Source organism: Oncorhynchus keta, chromosome 11 (assembly GCF_023373465.1).
Source record: "Oncorhynchus keta strain PuntledgeMale-10-30-2019 chromosome 11, Oket_V2, whole genome shotgun sequence".
Taxonomy (NCBI): Eukaryota; Metazoa; Chordata; class Actinopteri; order Salmoniformes; family Salmonidae; genus Oncorhynchus; species Oncorhynchus keta.
In genome coordinates this window covers 31,496,159-31,517,168 of record NC_068431.1, presented here as the reverse complement: position 1 = coordinate 31,517,168, position 21,010 = coordinate 31,496,159, and the positions used below count along the sequence as shown (strand labels likewise).

Sequence of the window (21,010 nt, the reverse complement as noted above, 5' to 3'; positions counted from 1 at the left end):
GTGTACATTTCTTGACGTCTTTGAAAAGCAAGTCTGGTAAAGATATTTTTTTTGTCTTAAAGAGGCAGTTTTTGTATTTTGAGACTGTCTTGAATAAGCTAAGTAGCCAATAGACAGAGAGTAGCATAATTTGTCTGATTCTTTGTAATAATGGTATGGGAATAATGCATTTTATTTTGTAAAGTGGTATCTTGCATCAAAAAACACACAAAGTGGATAAACAGGTTAATATCAAGCCCTGTATTTTCTTCTCTCCAAAAGTCTCATGAAATGTAGGCCACTCTGGTAGGCCTACATTAGGATCACATAGCCACCGTATCCTACTTGACCACTGAAACTGTAACTGAAAGCGGATACAGCCTCAGTGTTTACAGTAAATACGGGCTTGAAGTTCCACAGAATTTTCACAATGTTGAAGTTTACACTCTGTACCGGAAAAAAATTGAGGGAACATTGGGGATTAATACTTTCTGGAGGCACTGTACATCTTTATGTGCACTAACTAATATCATAGGATTATTCATTTGGTTTTCAACACATGAGGAAGTGGAAAATCAAAACAAATGAACTAACTAGATTGCTAACTCTAAGTAAAATGTATATAGGTTCAGAACTTCTGTGAAATTGTCACGTCCTGACCTTAGTTCCTTTTTTACGCCTCTGTTTTAGTTTGGTCACGGCGTGAGTTGGGGTGGGGATTCTATGTTTTTGTTCTAGGTTGTGTATTTCTGTGTTTGGCCTGGTATGGTTTCCAATCAGAGGCAGCTGTCGATTGTTGTCTCTGATTGAGAACCATACTTAGGTAGCCTGTTTTCCCACTATGATTTGTGGGTAGTTATTTTCTGGTTAGTGTTTGTTGAACCTGTCAGAACTGTTCGTTTCTTGTTTATGTATTCATTCTGGATTAAAAGTATTATGGATACGTACTACGCTGCACTTTGGTCCTCTTCTCCTTCTTCATACGACGATCGTTAAAGAAATAGCACATTTACAAATATATGGCAAATAGAAATCAAACTGGAAGGACATCAGAAATAGAGGAAGGCCAGGACTAAAAACAACCAAATATAACTATTGTAAAATATATTGTGTCTGTAAAATGTGTATAGTATGTAGAAGCTGTTGTTTATTAGTTTACTCCAATTGGGGATAGGGATGGTAGGGTTTGTGGGGAATAATAAAGGGAAGGATATTCCAAAAAAGTGTGTGTATAAACACTACCGTTCAAAAGTTTGGGGTCACTTAAATCTTTGTTTTTGAAAGAAAAGCACAGTTTTTTGTCCATGTATAATAACATAACATTGATCAGAAATGCAGCGTTAATGTTGTAAATGACTTGTAGCTGGAATCAGCAGATTTTTTATGGAATATCTACATAGGCACACAGAGACCCATTATCAGCAACCATCTGTGTTCCAATCATATGTGGTGTTAGCTGATCTAAGTTTATAATTTTAAAAGGCTAATTGATCGTTAGAAAACACTTATGCAAATATGTTAGCACAGCTGAAAACGGTTGTTCTGATAAAAGAAGCAATAAAACTGGCCTTCCTTCATGTGAAGAGGTGACTCCGGGATGCTGTTCCTCTGTCCAGTGTCTGGGTTTTTGCCCATCTTAATCTTTTCTTTTTATTGGCCAGTCTGAGATATGGCTTTTTCTTTGCAACTCTGCCTAGAAGGTCAGCATCCTGGAGTCGCCTCTTCACTGTTGATGTTGAGACTGGTGTTTTGCGGGTACTATTTAATGAAGCTGCCAGTTGAGGACTTGTGAGGCGTCTGTTTCTCAAACTAGACACTCTAATGTACTTGTCCTCTTGCTCAGTCAGTTGTGCACCGGGGCCTCCCACCCCTCTTTCTATTCTGGTTAGACCCAGTTTGCGCTGTTCTGTGAAGGGAGTAGTACACAGCGTTGTATGAGATCTTCAGTTTCATAGCAATTTCTTGCATGGAATAGCCTTCATTTCTGAGAACATAAATTGACTGACAAGTTTCAGAAGGAAGTTCTTTGTTTCTGGCCATTTTGAGCCTGTAATTGAACCCACAAATGGTGATACTCAACTAGTCTATAGAAGGCCCGTTTTATTGCTTCTTTAATCAGATCAACAGTTTTCAGCTGTGCTAACATAATTGCAAAATAGTTTTCTAATGATCAATTATCCTTTTAAATGATAAACTTGGATTAGCTAACACAACGTGCCATTGGAACACAGGAGTGATGGTTGCTGATAATGGGTCTCTGTATGCCTATGTAGATATTCCAGCTACAATAGTCATTTACAACATTAACAATGTTACACTGTATTTCTAATCAATTTGATGTTATTTTAATGGACAAAAATGTGCTTTTCTTTCAAAAACAAGGACATTTTTAAGTGACCCTAAACTTTTGAATGGTAGTATATGTATATATTACACACATACGGGATTGGAAATGATGCAGACAGTTACATTGATGAAGCAACAATCTATCCACAATATTAAAGCTGATCCACCCCCTTAAAAAAAGGATGTTTCATCCTTTTATTTTTACGATTCATGATCTTTTTTAAGGTGCTGGCCATCTGTGGGCTTTATGGTGAGACCAGTTAGTGTGTGTGTGTGTCGTTACAGGAAGGAAAACGTTATGCTCTATTTCTTCCCATTATTTTCTCTCTGACAGGTGTGAAGCGGCTTTCGGCAACCTTACTGGAGACGACAAGAAGTAAGACTAATATCTTATTTAGAATGTGCTGGATGTTTGGCTCCTCTTCTGATCACTGTGAGTCATCATTCACCTCATCAAAATTATAGTGTCTACAAATACAACCCCATGACATGGGCACATCCAGGTTTGAGAGTAGGAATACATTGAATGCAATTGATAAATGTATTTCATCAACCCTCTCTCTCCTCTTGTGCAACAGGGGATCCTGGTGTTCACAATCATCCAATTTAAACCAGCCAGCTATGAGGACTACGTGTATCCCCAATGGGCTCAGGGGATTGGCTGGGTCATCGCCACGGTGTCCATCATCTGGATCCCCCTCAGAGCTCTTCTCACACTGTGGGTTCTGCCTGGCTTAATCAATGAGATACTGAATTACTATATACTCATCTGTCCGTATCTATCTCTCTCTCTCTATTCATCTACCTACCTATAGTATATAAATAATAATAATATATGCCATTTAGCAGACGCTTTTATCCAAAGCGACTTAGTCATGTGTGCATACATTCTACGTATGGGTGGTCCCGGGAATCGAACCCACTACCCTGGCATTACAAGCGCCATGCTCTACCAACTGAGCTACAGAAGGACCACTATAGCATTATTGCAACTTTACTACAACACCTTGCAGCCTCAAGAGGTTCTGGTGTAATGGCTAAGCTAAGGTGTTGGACAGAATTCCATTTTTATGTCATTTTTGCCATGTTTTATTAAAGTTTTGTCTTCCTCCCCCGAGAGATTAGTAAAGTGATTCACCGGAGAATGAGAAGTCAAAAGTACCGCACTACCTGGAGATGGGAAGACAGACATACCCAAACATAGCAGTCATCAGCTGCTTTGCTCCTCTACCAGAGAAGCCTCACATTCAGACAAACCTCTGATACTGACTCTCCCTACTGATGGCCTCTGTGCCCGTGAGGTAGGAACTATGATAGGCTTGGAGAGCTTGGTGAGGGTTCACTCTGTATGTTGAGCTTGATTCACATTGGGACTGGAAACCAAACTGTGGACTGTCTGTGGCCTCAAGAACTGACCACTATTGGTGTGGTTTATACACCAATAGTAAATCTCAATACTGTATTGAGATTTATACAGTATTACAGATTCATCAATGGGGACGTGGCTTGTTCTCCAAGTGAATGTCAAGACCTTTTTTTTAACACTTATAGTCAATGTGAAAACAAATACACAAAATTGCTATTTTATATTCAAAAAGCTTACCTACCTCTATTTTGAGTCGTCAGAATGGAATATGATGAGGAGTGGGTAGTGGTAAACATGACGGATAGACCTTAACTAACATGTCCATATGTTGCACTGTCTGAGCTTTGGTATTATGTCATGTTTAAAAACAATATGCCACATGTTACCATGGATAATCTAAGTCAATGATCTTAGAACTGGTTGTTAGGCTACATATGATATATTATGTAAAATATCCATTGCAATCTGACAAAGGGTTACGTTCCGTGACTCAAATGATAAGTTACAGTTGTAAAATGATTGTAAATGACACAGTATATCAACATTTATTTGATATACTGTATATTAAAAAAATACTAAAAGAAAATGTTTGAAAGGAAATTTAATCAGGCATAATTATGTCAAATATTATAAAACCTCAAAATAATCAGGATATTGTCATCGGAGTAGGATAAATACTGTACAACTCCTGTCATGTTGTGTAAAGCAAAAATAAAAAAGCCAACTGACTCCAAGTCCAAAGGGTGTGCCAGATTTTTACAATCACCAGTAGGTGGTGTCACAAACACCACGACAGAGGTTCCTTAGAAAAACATATTCAGAGTAGTTTCGTTTATAAACCTGTCTGAGATTATGCCATCTAGTTGATATTTGTTCAATGAACAGAATAGCTCTACGAGTGTAGGTCTATTTGGATAGAATTTGACAGTAAAGTGTCATCAATAAGAAGAAAACACATGACGAAAACAAATGATGGCACACAAAACAGGGGCCACCTTTGACAATTCTTATTTAATTTTATTGAGAAATATCTACTGTATCATACAAGTACACACTTGGGGGAAAGTATACATGTGCACTCATGAGTTAGTAACTTCCTTGAGACAAGATGGCAGTGTTTTTTTAATGCTCATCCCTCCAAATGCATCCAAAGTCAAAACATAGAGAATGACAAAGGCCTCTTGCGGCCAAAAGGTCATATTAGTATGGGCAGCGCCATTGAGGGCTTCCACCATTTTAATGTAGTCAAATGGGTGGGACTTCTAACTTCATTGGCTGACTCCTCCTTTACTAAGCATCAGTGGCGTGGCCCGTGCTGTTACAGATGCCATAATGGTACAGATACAAAGATGAGTCCTCTATCTATCTCTATGGTGCAAAACAATTTAAGGGCCTTATTCAATCAAATACGCTTTAGCTGACATTTGCAAAACTTATGTTTTGTAAATGTCGGCGGTGGACCTGTGTTAGAGCTGTCAAATCCACAAGCATCTCCCGGCGTGTGGTGTGGCTTTGTGACAATGATAAAGCGCAGACCTCCCGGGTGGCGCAGTGGCTAAGGGCGCTGTACTGCAGCACCACCAGAGACTCTGGGTTCGAGCCCAGGCTCGGTCGTAACCGGCCGTGCCTGGGAGGTCCGTGGGGTGACGCATAATTGGCCTAGCGTCGTCCGGGTTAGGGAGGGTTTGGCCGGTAGAGAAATCCTTGTCTCATCACGCACCAGCGACCCCTGTGGCGGGCTGGGCGCAGTGCGCGCTAACCAAGGTTGCCAGGTGAACGGTGTTTCCTCCGACACATTGGTGCGGCTGGTTGAATGGCGCTGTGTTAACCTCTTGAATCTAGGGGGCACTATTTTCATTTTTGGAAAAATAACGTCCCCAAAGTAAACGGGCTATTTTGTCAGGACAAGATGCTAGAATATGCATATAATTGACAGCTTAGGATCGAAAACACTCTAAAGTTTCCAAAACTGTAAAGATATTGTCTGTGAGTATAACAGAACTGATATTGCAGGCGAAAGTCTGAGAAAAATCCAATCAGGAAGTGACTCTTATTTAGAAACCTCTGCCTTCCTATGCGTCCCTATTGAGCAGTGAAAGGGATATCAACCAGATTCCCTTTTCTATGGCTTCCCTAATGTGTCTAGCGTCACAATACATAGTTTCAATACATAGTTTTTTATTTTGAAAAATGAGCCTGAACGTCAACATTGTGTCAGTGGTCTGCTGAAGTCTCTCAGAGTGTTTTGTGCGTAAAGGACAAATGCGGCCATTGTTTCTCTCTCTCCTACTAAGAAGCCACCAGTCCCAGTTGATATATTATCGAATAGATATTTGAAAAACACCTTGTGGATTGATTATAAATAACGTTTGCCATGTTTCTGTCGATATGATGGAGCTAATTTGGAATATATATATGTCGTGACCACAATTTCCGGTCGATTTCTCAGCCAAACGTGAAGAACAAACGGAGCTATTTCGCCGACAAAAATAATATTTTTGGAAAAAAGGAACATTTGCTATCTAACTGGGAGTCTCGTGAGTGAAAACATCCGAAGCTCATCAAAGGTAAATGATTTATCGTGACCAGGTTGCTTGCTGCTAGCTCGGCATAATGCTATGCTAGGCTATCAATAAACTTACACAAATGCTTGTCTTGCATTGGCCGTAAAGCATATTTTCAAAATCTGAGATAACAGGGTGATTAACAAAAGGCTAGGCTGTGTTTCAATATATTTCACTTGTGATTTCATGAATAGGAATATTTTCTAGTAATATTTATGTCTGTTGCGTTATGCTAATTAGTGTCAGTTGATGACAACGCTCCCGGACCCGTGATGGGTAGTATCAAGAGGTTTTAAGAAGCAGGGCGGCTTGGTTGGGTTGTCTATCGGAGGACGCATGACTTTCAACCTTCGTCTCTCCTGAGCCCGTATGGGAGTTGTAGTGATGAGACAAGACAGTAGCTACTAAATGATTGGATACTACGAAATTGGGGAGAAAAAAAGAGGTAACATGTAAAAAGAGCAGCTGCTCACGGATTTTGACAACTCCAACACCGCCAAAACATCAGCTATGCACATGTCGACAATTGCCGCTTAACAATTGATCTGATTGAATCAAGGCCTATCTCATATGGTTGATTTATGGAGTGGGGAAATACACTTGGTCATAAGTGATTTTTGCGTAATCATGCTTGACTGTCCCTTATACACATTTGCTGATTGGTGATGGTTGACAGAGGGTTTGAAAAACGTACAAGCGGGACGTACTTGATACATAACAGGCTAACCAAATCGGCTTGTTATTAAAAACACGTCAAAATAGTAAAAATGGATCGAGTGTCTATGGTTAGAGGGTACAGCATATTATCCAAATGTACCAATAATCAAAGTTAAAATATTTATATAAAAAATAATACAAATATCAGTGTTTTGTTCCATTATTTTAAACATATATGTAATATGACCTACAAAAAAAAATGTTCATGTGCAATTGATGGCATACTCTTCCCTCCCTCCCTCCCTCCCTCCCTCCCTCCCTCCCTCGGTCCTTCTGTCAGTCAGTCAGTCAGGATGGTCATGTAGAATAGATGACGCACAGGAGCAGCAACCCTCTTCTCTTCTCCTAAGTTTGATGTGGCTTCATTTTGAAATACAATACACCAAAGCTCATGTTGTAGCAGCACTCACAGTAATTCAGTAGTGGTTAAGAGTACCTGCCCATCCTCTAATCTCCAGCCCAGATATCACTCCACCACACACAGCCTCCTCCACACCTTCTCAAACCGATCCCTTCAGTCCAAATCCAGTTGAACACTAGTTTGTTTGTTTTTGTCGTTGCCCAGCAGAGGTCACTAAGGAGTCGTCACAATGGTGCTTGCTGCCTGGCTCTATCGGCTCCTCCAGTTGCTTAACTTCCTGCTCTGTTGCTATGACATCTGTTCCACCGGCCTCATCTGCACATCTCCGATCTAGAGGCCGACAAGCGGAGTTACATACACAAAAAAATAGAGGCATCCAACAAACTGCATGAATGTCCTCTATAAAAACACACTGTTTCAGACTATGCAGGTCAGGAACATTGACAACATATAGTACCATTGGTCTATCTAAGAGAGAGGCAGGATATAAGTAAGCCAAATGTTGACAGAAGCAACAGATAGACAGAGCACTACTTTACCTGGACATGAGGCGGGGCGCCCAGAATGTATGTGACTGCACTGGCTATGTCTTGTGCTTTCAAACACTGCAGAGGAAAAAAGGCCAATTAGTAATACAGTTTGTTAAAGTATTTGTATTGAGAGAAGCCGTAGGCTCATCCACCACAGGAGGCTGCTGAGGGGAGGATGGCTCATTATAATGGCTTGAAGGGACCAAATGCAATGGCATCAAAACCATGTATTTGATACCATTCCCCTGATTCCGCTCAGGTCATTACCATAAGCCCGTCCTTCCCAATTTAAGGTGCCACCAACACACGGACTCGCACAAAGTCTAGCTGCCTTACTTTTATACTCTCATACACAGCAGCTGCTTTCTCTGGATCGCTGTTGTGGTGCCGGAAGGCAAACTCAGTCTCCACTATTCCAGGGGATATACACTATGGAAGAGAAAGGCTCAAACCATGCTCGTTGTTGATGTTTATACACACACGCACGCACGCACGCACGCACGCACGCACGCACGCACACACACACACACACACACACACACACACACACACACACACACACACACACACACACACACACACACACACACACACACACACACACACGCACACACTCACAGTTATACATACACGGACGAATACACACACATACTCAACAATCAATTCAATTCAATTCAATTCAAGGGCTTTATTGGCATGGGAAACATGTGTTAACATTGCCAAAGCAAGTGAGGTAGACAACATACAAAGTGAATATAATCAATATAATAATAATAATAATAAAAATAATAATAATATAATCAATCATCTTTCTATCTAATAATTGTATAAGCCATTTGTCAGATTCATATGAAAAACTGTGACAAGGTAATGTTGCTCTGCTAACCGTGGCTCTGATGTGGGTCTTTGCTTCCCGTAGCTCTTGCCGCAGCCCCTCGGTTAGAGCAGTCACAGCATATTTTGTGGCACAGTAGAAATGTTCATCTGCACTAGGTACCATTCTATGTCCCCCCATACTATAGCAGGGAAGAAGGGAGGGCGGGGGGTAGTCAAAGATAGTGAAATAATGGCATGTATATGATTGTGCTACATCCCCATCCTGTATCCCTCTGAATCTTCTATCTAAAACCAAGAGTGAAATTGTAGGCCTTCTTCACTGTATCTCCTGAGAGAGTATTTCATCATTTAGTATTTCATAACAGGCATTTAATGGGCTGCAAAGAAGCTGTAGTCTACCTGTTAATATTGATGATGTGGCCATCGTCCACATTCCGCTCTTTCATTGACTGGTAGGCCTCACGTGTACAAATAGACAAGGCCAGGACATTCACCTATAAGGGGGAGCTTCTGTCAAAAACAAGCACTTGCATCTGCCTTCACACACAAAAATACTTGTTTTAGACAGTCTGTCTAGGTGAATGAGAATACAGTTATAGTTCTCAACAGTGCTAAGGCCCCTTGTGAAATTACTTCCTAAAAAATGACAAGACCAAAAATGACCTCAGACAACATACTGGTTGGTTACTGGCTGGTCACACAGGTAGAGAGTGTCATTGTGTGTCACTGTGTCAAATTGTGTCACCTGACCTGTCTCATTCATCATATGACCGTGTCACAGTGACTTTGAGAGTGATTCCAGGCAGGGCAGGTTAAAGCCACAGTGGCGTAGCTAAGGTAGCATTGGGGGGTTGCCACAGCAGAACAAGGTCAGAATACAGATTACACCATCTAAAAATATACACGCCATACACATTCATCTTGGCTGCCATGGCAACAGATGGACAGGCGTTAGAAATGCTCAGTTCCTCTGGAGGGATGGGACTACTTTTAGAGCAGAGGGGCTCTGCCTGGGGGTCTTGAATGGAATGGTCAAGAGCTCCATGAATCACAGTGTAAAGAAAAGTCCCAGCATAATAGAAATAACACCTGCCTTCTTCCACAAGTGGACCTTTTTGTATTACCACTGCCAGGTCTACTCTCATAACCAATGGAACGACTTCTTGTGAGGGGTAGTGTGTGTGGTTATGTGGGTTCACTGAACCCCCTGAACTATGCTTCACACCACCTACTCTACAACAACCAGTATTTCCCTTGCTTAGCTAGTTATTCTCTTCCTTTTTTATATTTCTGCTCGTTAAAGCGTGTATGTGTGTAAACCCATGTGTACAGTGTGTGTGTTGTCCACTCACGTCGATCATGTTCCTCCAGCTGTCTGTCTTGCCACTGAGCAGGGGTTCATTGTGGGCCAGGCCTGCATTGTTGATACACACGTCCACCCCCTGGTGCAGCGTCTTGATGGCAGAGAACATGGACAGGATGTCCTCCTCACAGGACAGGTCACACTTATAGGGGATCAGCGTACCGTTGAAGCCCGCACTCTGGCACTCTGCTGCCAGCTTCTACAAACACAACACAGATAGGGACAAGACCTCGGTCACAAATCAGGTAAACACATGTCATGCAATTTTTTTTAACCCTCTTTATCTCCCCAATTTCGGAATATCCAATTACGATCTTTTCTCATCGCTGCAACTCCCCAACGGGCTTGGGTGAGGCAAAGGTCGAGTCATGCGTACTCCGAAACATGACCCGCCAAACCGCGCTTCTTAACAATTGTGACACAGCCTGGGATCGAACCCGGGTCTGTACTGACACCTCTTACACTGCTGCGTCACACGGGAGGCCCTTGACATGATAACTTTAAAAACTCCAGATTAAAACTTTGCATGTTGTGCTTTCAGCATTCAAAATGATTAGTAATGAAATATGCCTAATGAATTTGGTCAATCACACTGATTTCAGCTGTAAATAAACATTGCCCTACCCATTCACCCACACATTATCTGAAAGGAGGCACAACCATAAAATCAATCCCTGTATTGCATAAAAGGAAGATGATCATGGCAAACGCAGGCTAGTCAGCAGCAGCACACCATAACAAACATTTAATCTAGTCTTGTCTGAAGAGTGTAGGAACACCTTAATGCCAAACATCTATAATCTCAAAAGTGTTATTGACAAAATGCAGGTATTATACATGTTTCCTTTTGGGCCATGTGTTTGTCTAGACACAGTGTCTGGTTTAAGGAAATAAGCAATACGTTTATGACCCTAACTAACCATGATGACTACAGCGACCCTTCACCCTTATGAACCTTACTCCTCCACTAAAGATTAAGCTATGGAGAGCCACAGTCCCTGCCTCCCTGACCTGCTCCAGGCCCAACCAGCACAAACAGGTCAGCCTCCCTCCCTGCAGGCCTCTAGAAGGGTGGTTCTGTCTGTCTGATGCAACTGGACACAGATCCCTTTACCTGGCACAACTGCACCCATCACATGATGTCCCTGTCTGGACTGCTCTCAGTACAGACAGAGAGGGGAGGAGTGTGTGTGTGGAGGGAGAAGGGGGGGTTGGTGGCAGTAGCAGCCCTGGCAGGCAGAGATGATGCCAAGGACTGCATGGTACTCTGAGCCTCTCCCTCGCTCTCAGTAGAACTATAGAAAGCATATACATGGCCATGGTAGAAATGGATAGAAAACAGTTTGCAGATTATGGGGAAACTATCAGACCAAAGGTGAGGACACGCAGTTCACCTGACACAAGACTGAGTCATTTGTGCATTTTACTTTTACTGTACTTTTCTCAGCATTAGTCAATAAAAAAATCTAATAATACTCTGGATACATTCAGTAACATAATAATCTGTCAAGCCCTGACTTTAGAGATCCTTTTTATGTCTCTATTTTGGTTTGGTCAGGGCGTGAGTTGGGGTGGGCATTCTATGTTTTGTGTTCTATGTTTTCTATTTCCTTGTGTTTGGCCGAGTATGGTTCTCAATCAGGGATAGCTGTCTATCGTTGTCTCTGATTGGGAACCATACTTAGGTAGCTCTTGCCCACATGGGTTTTGTGGGTAGTTGTTTTCTGTATTGTTAGTTTTCTTACAGAACTGTTTGTTTTACTCTTTGTTATTTTTTGTGCTAATGTTCTGATTTTAATAAAATATCATGAACACGTCTCACGCTGCGCCTTGGTCCAGTCATTCACAGAAAGAGAATCGTGACAGAACCTCCCACCACCAAAGGACCAAGCAGCGTAGTGAAAGGGACTCCTGGACAGGTGAGCAGCGCTATCTGGCGTATGAGACAACCTGGGAGGAGATAGAGAGGTGGTCAGTCGACCCAGGGAGAGTGCGGAGCCCGCCTGGGATTCTCTAGAACAGTGCGAGGAGGGATACAGGAGAATGGAGTTGGTGACACGAAAACGGCTGGCAAGGAAGCGTGAGGGGCAGCCCCAAAAATTATTTGGCGGGCACACGGGGAGTCTCCCTCCTGTCCGGGGCCCGCTGCGAGGGTCCCCAGTCCGGGATCGGCGGCGAGGGTCCCCGCTCCACCTCAGGCTTGGCCCACTTAGGTGGCGCCTCTGGAGCGGGGACCCTCGCCGCCGATCCCGGACTGGGACGACGTCCCGCACCAGAGCCGCCACCGCGGATAGATGCCCACCCAGACCCTCCCCTATAGGTTGAGGTTTTGCGGCCGGAGTCCGCACCTTTGGTGGAGGGATAGATGCCCACCCAGACCCTCCCCTACAGGTTGAGGTTTTGTGGCCGGAGGCTGCACATTGGGGGGGGTACTGTCACGCCCTGACCTTAGATCCTTTTTATGTCTCTATTTTGGTTTGGTAAGGGCGTGAGTTGGTGGGAATTCTATGTTTTCTATTTCTTTGTGTTTGACCGGGTATGGTTCTCAATCAGGGACAGCTGTCTATCGTTGTCTCTGATTGGGAACCATACTTAGGTAACCTTTTTCCCACATGTGTTGGTGGGAGGTTGACTTTGTTTAGAGCACTTTGCTTGTGAGCTTCACGGTTTGTTTTTGTAGTGCTTATTGTTTAGTTTGGAATCATTTGGATTAATAAAGGAAATGTACGCTCACAACGCTGCACCTTGGTCTGCTCCTTCCGACAGCGGTGACATAATCATTGTCATGTTGGTGTAGGTGCAAGATAGGAAACTGATTACAAGGGTTTGTGTGAGAGGTCTAACTGGTGTCTCCAAGTGGCCAAACACCTCTCCAAACTATGGGTTGACCGATTAATCGGAATGGCTGATTAATAAGGTCCGATTTCAAGTTTTCATAACAATTGGAAATCGATATTTTTGATTTGCAGATTAAAAGAAATATATATATATATATTTTTATACCTTTTATTTAACTAAGCAAGTCAGTTAAGAACACATTCTTATTTTCAATGACGGCCTAGGAACGGTGGGTTAACTGCCTTGTTCAGGGGCAGAACGACAGAACGATTTTTACCTTGTCAGCTCGGGGGATCAAATCTTGCAACCTTACAGTTAACTAGTCCAACGCAATAACGACGTGCCTCTCTCTCGTTGCACTCCACAAGGAAACTGCCTGTTACGTGAATGCAGTAAGCCAAGGTAAGTTTCTAGCTAGCATTAAACTTATCTTATAAAAAATAATCAATCATAATCACTCTACACATGGTTGATGATATTACTAGATATTATCTAGCATGTCCTGCGTTGCATATAATCTGACTGCGCATACAAGCATACAAGTATCTACGTATCTGACTGAGTGGTGGTAGGCAGAAGCATGCGCATAAACATTAATTCAAACAGTACTTTCGTGCGTTTTGCCAGCAGCTCTACGTTGTGCGTCAGGTATTGCACTGTTTATGACTTCAAGCCTATCAACTTCCGAGATGAGGCTGGTGTAACCGAAGTGAAATGGTAGCTAGTTAGCGCGCACTAATAGCGTTTCAAACGTCACTCGCTCTGAGCCTTGGGGTGGTTGTTTCCCTTGCTCTGTATGAGTAACGCTGCTTCAATGGTGGCTGTTGTCATTGTGTTGCTGGTTCGAGCCCAGGGAGGAGCGAGGAGAGGGACAGAAACTATACTGTTACACTGGCAATACTAAAGTGCCTATAAGAACATCCAATAGTCAAAGGTTAATGAAATACAAATGGTATAGAGGGAAATAGTCCTATAATTCCTATAATAACGTAAACCTAAAACTTCTTACCTGGGAATATTGAAGACTCATGTTAAAAGGAACCACCAGCTTTCATATGTTCTGAGCAAGGAACTGAAACTTTAGCTTTCTTACATAGCACATATTGCACTTTTACTTTCTTCTCCAACACTTTGTTTTTGCATTATTTAAACCAAATTGAATATGTTTCATTATTTACTTGAGGCTAAATTGATTTTATTTATGTATTATATTAAGTTCAAATCAGTATTCATTCAGTATTGTTGTAATTGTCATTATTACAAACACACCCTTTTTAAATATTTTTTTTAATCGGCCGATTAATCGGCATCGGCTTTTTTGGTCCTCCAATAATCGTTATCGGCGTTGAAAAATCATAATCGGTCGACCTCTACTCCAAACGGCAAAGTTCTTCAGTAATTTCAATGCACTTTATGACTCAAGAAAAGAGCCTTCAACTATAAGGTGTTTTTTGAGCTCTCCTAGCTTTGCAATAGAGGAACTGAAGTAAGAACACTTGTAATTTTTTGTTGTTGGAATACACCCCTACATCCCTACCATCACACAATTACTGTTTACTCAATCCAAAAACATTCCATTATATATCGCTATCTGGGTCAGGTGAGCATCATTTGAAAGCTTATTCTATTCCCAGCATGGCTAACTAAGTTATAAAATACAATCTTACAATGTTATGCTTTCAAAAGACACTTCAAGCAGATTGTAATTTTGGTGCGCATAGAATTGAGTTAATTCAAGTGCGTGTTCCTTGGCAACATTTTCTTCACAATATGACAAACATAGGCTCATTCTGTTCAGGACAACCCAGGGTATTATGCATGTCCTCCTTGTAACTGTGGATCAAACATAGCGATCATAAACAGTGATACTATAAATTACATGAGTTTTCAAATATGGAAGGAAATGTGCACATTTGGACTCATGGGTGTGTGGTTTGCTTGTATGACATCAAAGCGGTATTTATTATAATCCTCAACGTCTCATCTTTCAGAACACATCGACTCCCCTCGATTTACAGCATCTCCCTCATTCAGACGATAACAAATGTGCAAAAGTAGCCCAATTAGCGGGAGGGGTGGGGGCAACTTCAAGTCGCGCGTGGTGCTCAAGTTTATAACGCCTGTCAGTCAAAACCCACACAGAGCTGTTTTACTATACAGCCACTGCATTCCAATGAATGCATTTCTCAATGACAAAATCTGCCATTTTTAACCCATATACGGGATGACGGGCTGTGAGTGGAAAGGGCTACCTAACATTCTAAATAGCCTAGAGAGCCTCCAGAGACTGGGATGTATTGATTTAACTGGGATTATCTACAGAGAAGGCATTACCCGAACACAAAACCCCAGGATTAGAAATATTTTTGTAAGCTCTCTCTAGATTTACAAACACATGTTTCAACAGAGTTAATGAATAGGGTCATATGAGGGTGAACATAATTTCAATTCAATAGCACAAATACAAGCAAGAGGATTTCAATTGGTAATCACAGCCTCAGCATTCTAACAGGGGCTTCCCTCTTTACCCTGCCCTGCCCCTCCACGCCTGAGTGTGTGTGTGTGTCTGTCTGTTTGGGCTGGAACAGACAGTGACTCTCAGGAAGGGAGAGGAAGGCAGGTGAGGGTGTGAGGAAGAGGATGAGGAATGATCGCCAAACAGAGCAGTGGACTGAAGTGCAGCCTTGGCCAGAAGAAGAGAGGGGGTGATGTGTGTGAGCAGAGCAGGGGTAGACGGGACAGGATCAGGGATAGGGTTGTAAATGGTGGGTATATTTGTGAAGTTTACCAGTAAACTACCAGAACTTTGGGATCTTTCAAGGATTTTATGTAATGTATCACAAGACATCAAGTGGTTCTTTTGACATCTAGTGGCACGTAGTCTAGCCCTGCAGGGTCGGTTTGTTATGTAAGGTCAGAAATGCAGGGAGACATCATTAACTGACTGTCTCAGGCAGTGTCCGAGTCCCACACACCCATCCAGCATCAGATAGCTCCAATCATTCACCTATACATATTATACAAGACTGGGTACGCGCTTAGCCCTGCTTATCCACAATTGTTCACACTTCTAATAGGATTTAGATGTATTTCTATTCTAAATGAAATAAATAATATTAAGATCGGCTACAGTGCTTTCAGATGGGATGGGAGCCTATGTTGAGACAGCAGTAATCGATTAAGCTAGTAAGCTACAGTGCAGCCATGAGCAGCCAGGAAGTGCTCTGAAATTAGATTTGTCTCAGGTTAACTCACTCTGCATGGCACTGAGTGAGACAACAGAACGATTGTTTTTTAGGCTAATGTGTCTATTCTCCTTTTGATCGGAAAGTGGGCATCATTGCTAAGACGGACAGTTTAGTTCACCCCCCCCCCTTCTCTTTTTCTTCCCGTCTCTTTTAAGCACCTGTAACACAAAATGCAACTGGGCCTGTCACATTGCATTTTTGTCCTCATTATCAAGTGAGTGAGCAAGACAGAGAGGGAAAGAGAGGGTTGTTGGGTGGGTGGGTGGGGGGTAAAGAATGGGCTGGATAGAAAGCATACTACAAAATGAGCAAATCACAAGATTACACAGAATGGAAAGAGAATTTAAAAAATGTCAATGAATGTAGGCCTATGCGAGAGAAAATGAAAGAGAGAGAGAGAGGGAAAGGGATGACAAAGAGGAGAGAAAGGAAACTAGAGACCACAGTAGTTGTCTTGCGATGTCGAGTCAGAGCTTTAAGTCTCTAATTACAGTTATTATATGCAGTTCCTCACCATGGCAGCCAGCTACCCTCCCAAGACAAATCTGCAGCTATGACAATCACATAACAATGCATGATTAGTCCAGACCTTATAAAGAACAAGGCCCGCACTGTTAAGGGTCCCAATTCACTGCTTTATTGACTATGTTTCGATGCGAAACCGATCTTTGTCAGGTCAAACAGACTGAGTGTTCACATCCCAAAAAATACACACTTCACCTCACATGACCATGTCGCATGGTGGGTGTGGAAACAATTCAATTCACTTTTGCGCATAGTCAATCATAATAGGTATATATGGTCATAAAGGATTATAACATACAAATGGGTCCAAGTAAAAATTTAGGCAACAGTAAAAAAAAATAAAAAAATAAAAAAGAGATTATGTTGGAATAGCTGCCCATATGACCATTACGCGCAGGATGTGCGGTGGCCATATATATAATTACAGTGACCTATTTAAAAAAACAACTTGTGTACCTCTAATACTTTTATATCAATGAGATGGGCACACGTAGTAGTTACAAATAAATCTAATATATATGTACAAAATGACCAAGTGAATGGCAGGACAAATCAAAGTGGCATATTCATGTAAGAAACGGTCTGATATCAAACTCTTTGTTCAGACATTGTAACAGAAAAACTTTGTAACAGTGAAGTGAGACAACCCGTTGTAATGAATTCAATGAGTATGGGGTGTCCCATCCTTTAAAATGAAAGATGGGCTGTCACCTGAGACCTGACAAACTGACCAAAAACATTGCTTGTCTTTCCTGAGATCATTGCCTTTAGAGTAGTAGACATCGACTACAAGCAGGTCCTTCATGAGTTGGGGAGGAATGATGACGAGATATAAAAGGATTATGGCAGAGGAGGAGGAGGAGGTGATGGAGCTGTCACTGAGAGGGTGGGTGCTGCATGATCACCTCCATTGAACAGAATGAAAGAGCAGCCGCATAAAGGTCCAAAGGTTGGAGAGGGAAAAGGCTTTTATTACTCCTCTCCCTGAGGATAATCAAGATAGGGCCATATAACAACATCACTAGCTTGTCGCTAGTTAGTCACTATATGCTCAATCAGATTAACCCCACTAAACACACCTATTACACTGTCAATGTCAAAGCATTGCTATAGAAGCTTCGCAAAAAAAACAAAAAACCTTGAAATTAGGCAACCTATATAAGGATAGGCCTACAGGGTAAATTAAACATATGGCAAATAATAAATATAAAAAGTAGTCTCTGATTGGAAAGTATAACCCAGTGATGTGAATGGCTGTGACACACTGATAACATGTTGGGGGTGGAGTAGGCTAATGACAGAGGCAGAAATGCCCACCGCCAGGTGTTGTGTAACTCGCTCACTGGGTCAGGCTAGCCAGTATGCCAGGATTTCATCCTACCTGCTGACTGACTGACACAGAGCATAGGAAGCTACAGATAGGAGCAGAGGTTTACTATAAATAAGGGTGGGCCTGGGAAGCAATTCAACTGAACCAGTCTAGCTGGTATGTTCACTGCAGTCAATAAGCTTATGCTACATCAGTCAAGTCAAATCAAAATGTATTTGTCACATGCCACGAATACAACAGGTATTAGACCTTACCGTAAAATGCTTACTTAAATAGTGTTAAGAATATATTTACTAAATAAACTAAAGTAAAATATAACATTTTAAAAAAGTAACACAATAAAATAACAATAACGAGGCTATATACAGGGGGTACTGGTACCGAGTCAATGTGCGGAGGTACAGGTTAGTCGAGGTAATTTGTACATGTAGGCAGGGGTAAAGTGACTATGCATACTGTAGATAGTAAACAGCGAGTAGGAGCAGAGTAAAAACAAAGGGGAGGGGGGTCAATGTAAATAGTGCAGGTTTGTTTGTTGACTGTTCAGCAGTCTCATGGCTTGGAGGTAGAAGATATGTTAAGGAACCCTTTGGTCCTAGACTTAGCGCTCGGTACCGCTTGACATGTGGTAGCAGAGAGAACAGTCTATGGCTTGGGTGACTGGAGTCTTTGACAGTATTTTGGGCCTTCCTCTGACACCACCTAGTATTTAGGTCCTGGATGGCAGAAGCTTGGCCCCAGTGATATACTGGGCCGTACGTACTACCCTCTGTAGCGCCTCACGGTCAGATGCCGAACAGTTGCCATACCAGGCGGTGATGCAACCGGTCAGGATGCTCTCGATGGTGCAGCTGTAAAACTTTGAGTATCTGGGGACCCATGCCAAATCTTTTCAGTCTCCAGAGGGAGACTTCATGACTGTCTTGGTGTGCTTGATAGTTCATTGGTGTTGTGGACACCAAGGAACTTGAAACTCTCGACCAGTTCCACTACAGCCCCGTCGATATGAATGGGGGCATGTTCGGCCCTCCTTTTCCTGAAGTCCACGATCATCTCCTTTGTCTTGCTCACATTGAGGGAGAGATTGTTGTCCTGGCACCACTCTGCCAGGTCTCTGACCTCCTCCCTATTGGCTGTCCCATCATTGTCAGTGATCAGGCCTACCACTGTTGTGTCGTCAGCAAACTTAACGATGGTGTTGGAGTCGTGCTTGGCCATGCATTCATTGCTGAACAGGGAGTACAGGAGGGGACGAAGCATGCAACCCTGAGGGGCCCTATCTTACCAAATCATTACATTTACATTTACATTTAAGTCATTTAGCAGACGCTCTTATCCAGAGCGACTTACAAATTGGTGCATTCACCTTATGACATCCAGTGGAACATCCACTTTACAATAGTGCATCTAAATCTTTTAAGGGGGGGGGGGTGAGAAGGATTACTTATCCTATCCTAGGTATTCCTTAAAGAGGTGGGGTTTCAGGTGTCTCCGGAAGGTGGTGATTGACTCCGCTGTCCTGGCGTCGTGAGGGAGTGTGTTCCACCATTGGGGAGCCAGAGCAGCGAACAGTTTTGACTGGGCTGAGCGGGAACTGTACTTCCTCAGTGGTAGGGAGGCGAGCAGGCCAGAGGTGGATGAACGCAGTGCCCTTGTTTGGGTGTAGGGCCTGATCAGAGCCTGGAGGTACTGAGGTGCCGTTCCCCTCACAGCTCCGTAGGCAAGCACCATGGTCTTGTAGCGGATGCGAGCTTCAACTGGAAGCCAGCCAAGTCTTATGTCATGTTCTTAAGGTTCTGCAATATGACTGCTGGTTAGGGCTGTCCTTTAAAAGACTGGGTACAATATGTAGCCTACGACAGTCAACATCATCCAAGATGGTGTAGCAGTCAGACGTCCTTGTCCTGTCGTGTCCCTTGTATATATCGTTTTACATATTTTTCGTCACATATCCTTTAAAATATTTTGCTAAACCTCATCATCTAAATACTCTCCTGCAACCCACCTCACCCAATGTGGCGTGGATCTGCTTTTTTTCCCTAAAGTATTTATATTTACTTTGGATCTGGAATCCCTCAACTGAAGCGAGTCAGCTAACTACCAGATATCAGTCAGCAAACCATTGCCAGCAGTCATCAGCTAACCTTCAGCTCGGAAAGCTCTCGTCAGTTCAAACAACGTGACTCTAACCAGAGCATAACGGACCTGTTATTTTTATCCCCAGATTCCTACCGCAAACTGAACATTTTCATCTGGATCTTCACAACTAGCTAACCGCAATCCCGGATGACTACTCCTGGCTAGCGTTTCCATCCCAGAGCAAGCACCAATTTAGCTTGAAGCTAGCCCGGCCAGGGCTCCTGTGCTACCACCGAAGCATACTCCTGGGCTACAATATCGGCCTGCTAGCTACCTAGAGCTACTTGGAACCCTACTAATTTCATGACTGGTCTATCGACGTCACCGCATGAAGAGGCAAAAACAGACTTACCCCCATTGCAACACTCCCCACCCCAAAGGCTAACTTTCTAGCCCCTGCTATCTGCTTGCTTGCTAACCCGGTCTGCTAACTGCTAAACTGCCGGGCCCTGGTCTGCCAACTGCTAGCTTGCCTGCCCGGTCTGCTAACTGCTAGCCCTCGCTAACTGCTTGCTTGCCTGCCCGGTCTGCTAACTGCTAGCTTGCCTACCTGGTCTGCTAACTGCTTGCTTGCTAACCCGGCATGCTAACTGCTAGCTTGCCCTGGTCTACTAGCTGCTAGCTTGTTTAGCTCCGGCCTACTAACTGTTAGCTTGTTAACCTGCTAACTGTCTGAATCGCCGTGTCCCCAACCAGCCCAACCACTCACTGGACCCATATGTTCACTTGGCTACGCATGCCTCTCTCTAATATCAATATGCCTTGTCCATTACTGTCCTGGTTAGTGATTACTGTCTTATTTCGCTGTAGAGCCTCTAGCCCTGCTCAATATGCCTTAACCAACCATGTTGTTCCACCTCCTACATA

General features: G+C 42.8%; 1 protein-coding gene and 1 long non-coding RNA gene across 2 annotated transcripts in view; one reads left to right on the top strand and one right to left on the bottom strand.

The window, feature by feature from the left end:
• Positions 1-1,572: 1,572 nt before the first annotated feature.
• On the top strand, positions 1,573-4,160 carry LOC127906157 (uncharacterized). Its single transcript, XR_008060483.1, has 3 exons — positions 1,573-1,679; positions 2,660-2,701; positions 2,904-4,160. It is a non-coding gene; the product is annotated as an uncharacterized LOC127906157 (long non-coding RNA).
• Positions 4,161-7,236: 3,076 nt separating this feature from the next.
• LOC118390063 (dehydrogenase/reductase SDR family member 11-like) overlaps positions 7,237-21,010 on the bottom strand; it is a 29,693-nt gene continuing 15,919 nt past the window's right edge. Inside the window, exons 2-7 of the mRNA XM_035780235.1 lie at positions 10,053-10,262; positions 9,100-9,194; positions 8,750-8,879; positions 8,200-8,292; positions 7,873-7,938; positions 7,237-7,663 (exon numbers count right to left, since the gene is read on the bottom strand). Of these exons, the coding sequence (XP_035636128.1) occupies positions 7,622-7,663; positions 7,873-7,938; positions 8,200-8,292; positions 8,750-8,879; positions 9,100-9,194; positions 10,053-10,262 (636 nt within the window). The 3' untranslated portion in view covers positions 7,237-7,621. The remainder of the gene's footprint in view (positions 7,664-7,872; positions 7,939-8,199; positions 8,293-8,749; positions 8,880-9,099; positions 9,195-10,052; positions 10,263-21,010) is intronic.